The sequence below is a fragment of the Austrofundulus limnaeus genome, unplaced genomic scaffold (genome assembly GCF_001266775.1).
Source record: "Austrofundulus limnaeus strain Quisiro unplaced genomic scaffold, Austrofundulus_limnaeus-1.0 Scaffold5, whole genome shotgun sequence".
In the NCBI taxonomy this organism is placed as follows: domain Eukaryota; kingdom Metazoa; phylum Chordata; class Actinopteri; order Cyprinodontiformes; family Rivulidae; genus Austrofundulus; species Austrofundulus limnaeus.
Genome location: NW_013952407.1, coordinates 1331084 through 1335118, shown reverse-complemented (window position 1 = coordinate 1335118; position 4035 = coordinate 1331084). Strand labels below are relative to the sequence as shown.

The 4035-nt window shown below is 36.4% G+C and overlaps 1 protein-coding gene across 1 annotated transcript in view; it reads right to left on the bottom strand.

Moving 5' to 3' along the window:
- The window catches only part of plekha7b (pleckstrin homology domain containing, family A member 7b), an 80562-nt gene that overhangs the window by 20052 nt on the left and 56475 nt on the right, over positions 1 to 4035 (bottom strand). Inside the window, exons 15-16 of the mRNA XM_014026524.1 lie at positions 2350 to 2421; positions 1144 to 1224 (exon numbers count right to left, since the gene is read on the bottom strand). Of these exons, the coding sequence (XP_013881978.1) occupies positions 1144 to 1224; positions 2350 to 2421 (153 nt within the window). The remainder of the gene's footprint in view (positions 1 to 1143; positions 1225 to 2349; positions 2422 to 4035) is intronic.

The following is a 4035-nucleotide window of genomic DNA, read 5'->3' as shown; positions in this document are numbered from 1 at the left end:
GTGTTGGACGTGTTCTGGATGTTCAAAACGTACCTTAAATACCTTTCATTTATTTTAACTGCATCCTCTTTTGACTGTTCTTGTTAATTTGATGAAAACATTTTAAATATCCAGTGCACTCACATCAGAATAACTTTTAGATTTGTTGTTAGAATAATGAATTAATCTAAAAAATAATCGTTAGATTAATCGATTAGAAAATAATCGTTTGGTACAGCACTTTTAGGTTTAGGGTAAGGGGTCAGGGTTAGGCTATATAAATGACTGGTAAATAAATGGAAGCCCGTGCAAAGTCCCCATGAGGATAGAAGAACAAACGTGTATGTATGCGTGTGGGTGGGGACCTAAGCCAAGTCTCCATGCAGGGAAATGCCATTGGTGGGTGGAGGTGGGGTTAGGTTTAGAACTAAGGTGTGAACTGAGTTTAGGTTAAATTTAGGGTTAGGTATGTACCTGTGAGGTTAGGTTAAGGGTCAGTGTTAGGGTGTAGAAATTAATGGAAGTCAATACAAAGTCCCCATAAAGATAGTAGTACTAGACCATGTGTGTGTGTACTATATTTACAACTAATAAATCCTGGAGTGAATTTGATTCAAGATGTCTGTCACAACTAATCAAAAAAAGCTTAAAGTTTGAGTTATAGCTGCACTCTGGGTACTCACGCAGGGCGCACCTGTAGGTGTTTATACTTGACACTATGTGGTTGTAGTATTCTCCAAAGGGCAGTACACTTTATAACTTGTGAAAATGTTGTAAGCAGTAGAGCAAAAGCTCGACAGACTTGACAGATTTGAATGGTGGGCGGCGCACGCAGTCTTTGCGGAGTTAGAAAAATTCGTAGGTGCACACCGCTCAGGGGCCAACGCACAGGAGCGGGGATGGCATGATTGCYTCACTATTGGCGCYTGCCCCCTCATGCCCAGTYTGACGTGTCAGCTATAAACCTAGCTTAACAGTCACTTTTCCAGATCTCGAGTAGTAGTAGTTGACACTTATCCCCAAAACATATTCTAAGCACTGACAGATTCAATGAGATTTTTGCTTAAGAGAGCAAAAAAGCATTCCTGCTTTCACCAAATGTTCAAAAGATTGCAATTTTAAAAACATAACTCTACATCACTGTGTAGAAAATATAACAGAAACCTTGTCGTCCTTCAAAGCGCGTATCCTGGCTTCTAGTTCCTGTAGAATCTTGTCTTGTTCACAAAGCCGACTTAATTTAACCTATAAGAAAATAAATAGACTTTAAAATACAACAAGAAGGCTTTAACAGATAACATTCAAATCTTTTAATACTTCTTTTGATGCTTCAGACTGTGGACTTCCATCAACACAGAAACAGGAAGGGATAAAACGGAGATTAGGACGATAAATACAGCATGTGTTTCCAAGAGGCCAACTGTTCCATTCTTTTCTCCATTTAGAATTCCTCTACAAAACAACTGCGTGAGACGAATTGATCGCCGACTGTAGTCTTCACTCTCTGTCAATAAGGCTTATCTTTGTAAAAAGCCCCGAGGAGTTCGTCTTATCAGCGCGGTGAAAAAAAATATCAAAAGGCTTGATGCCGTCTTGTTTGGGGATAAGATTTGGTAATACCCATTATGAGCAATCATAATCAAAAATCCATATTTTCACATTCACTTTTAGAGAAAGCCGTGTTTACAGAGAGTGACAGATTTGTTTTCCCAGAAATGGGTTATGTGTTTATGAAAACAACATAAGACTGCCTAGTTCACAGTCTCTCTCACGCACTGTTTTTTTCTCCCTCAGATCTATTTATCATTCTGTTCAATTAATAATTAAGCTGTTTTTTATTTTTGCTGCCACATATTGTTGTTTTTAATTGCATGAAATATTCATCGCTCCGACAAATTTACTGGCAATTTCTTATAAATTGTTAAAGTGGAACAATGCTAATGATGAAAAGCCAGGACATCCATCTTATTTACCTCCATTCAGCGCAAAACAAAGAGAGCGAAGCGCTCGATCAGGCAAATCAAACTGAAAAATTAAACAGCTCAACATCTAAACTCCCATTACATGTATTTTTCTCTTTAAATTGTAGGGAGGAAAATAAAAGCTGTGGTCGATACTCTCAGGCCCTCACTGTGCAGCGTGGAAGGGTGTCCCCACAGTGTTGCAATGTACATACGTTCCCTTCCCTCTGCCGCCTCTGTTTACCACAACTTAAGAACACACACACTGAAAAACCACACTAAAAAGCACAGTAAAGTCAGACTAAAGTCAGCTGTTTCTCTGTAGTGGATTGTCAACAGTCYGAAATGGAGATCTTAAATGAAAGAGATGGGTAAACAGCAAATCATGAGAACACTGTAGTTTGCTTACATCAGCGTCACTTTCTGCAATTTTCACAGGCCTCAAAGATCTCTCTTTCTTCAAAATCTCACGTCCGGTTACCTAAAATTTACAACAGCCACACATAAAGTTAAAACAGCAATTCAGTTTCARAACTTGTGCCATTTAAAATATACCGTGAAACTGCGACGCTGGTCAATATAATTGAAATACAGTAGGGAAAAAAAGCGAACTGATACGAAACCTAATGCCGAAGTTGAGTCAAATATATATGAAGACAGAATTGATGTTTCTTTATCTTACAGGAAACCCTAAAACCTCAGAGCTGCTCTTTCCTGGTTGCATAAATTTACCAGAAATTTACTGCAAATAATGAGAAAGGGGAAAAAACTGTTGACATCTTTGTTCTTTTTTTAAAACTACTGTAAATATTTGCATTTATCTCAAATTAAAAATAGCTGCCGTAAATATTTTTGATCATTTTGTCCCGGAAATCTAGTTGAATAATGAAGTAAACTARATTTTGTGCTTGACGCTTCTAACTAAAAGCTTTGATCTGCTGATAAATCTTCAGTGTTTGTGATCACCACACAGAGGAAAAGATGTGTTTGATAAAGTTGAATGACAAAGATGACTCAATTCGATAGAAAAACTGTTTACATATGATGCAATTTAGTCAYTCTACTATTCTTTATTATATCGAAATATTTCTGCTCTTTGTTGAATTATGTTATACATGTATTTAGTACTTTTTTCCCTTGAACTTCTCGACTTCTCACACAACTGTGGCTCTGCCTTCATTTTTACTTCATTTCTCAATCATCCCTAAAGCTAAGGAACATGAAATTGTTAAAAATTATGRAAACCTGTTCTTTTTTATTTTCTAAACAAGTTGTTTAAAAAATATCCAATGACATATTGGAAGCATTAGATTTTGTGTGATYTTCACATTAACATTAAGCATCTGCAATAAATCAACTCTTAGCATGATGGAAACAAAAACCTTACTAATTTTACCACCTATCGCATAACCAGGCTTGAAAATACTGTATCCTACCTGTGGTGACTGTTGTGGAGTACATGTTGGAAAACCAATTACTTCAACCATTGCTCACTAACTGTGTCCATTTAGTTTTCTGAACCTCCCAGTTCCCACTAGTTAATCRTAGCATAAACAAGTCATCAGTATATTTCTCAAAGAGCAGCACTAGGTAATTAGGGCATCTTGTTAGCTCTAACAGGCAAGCATAAGKAAAGTGGGGATTTCAAACAAACTTTTAATACAAACAAAAATGTTTCTTTGCATGCAAGGAAGCCCTTTACCATTACCGCTTCCTGAACTTCTTCTCAAATCTGACAGTGTTAGGTTTTGTCAAAAGTGTCCAATATCCAACATATTTTCCAGGAATGCATCACGTTGCATTTGAAAAACAGCAGAATTAACTATTTCACTTTATTTACCCATTATCCTTARATTCCAAAATGCTAAAAAGTAAAAGTGGGTTTTTCAGATACAAAAAGCTTGTTTTACAAAAGTACGCATGAATTAATATGAGGACCAATTATTACACACAACATAAAAATCATAAATTATTATAAGGGGTGCAACGATACAGAAAATTCATGATTCGGTTTGTTACTTTAGTCTCATGGTTATACAGCGTGTAAAATAAGTATTGAACACGTCACCATTTTTCTCAGTAAATATATTACAAG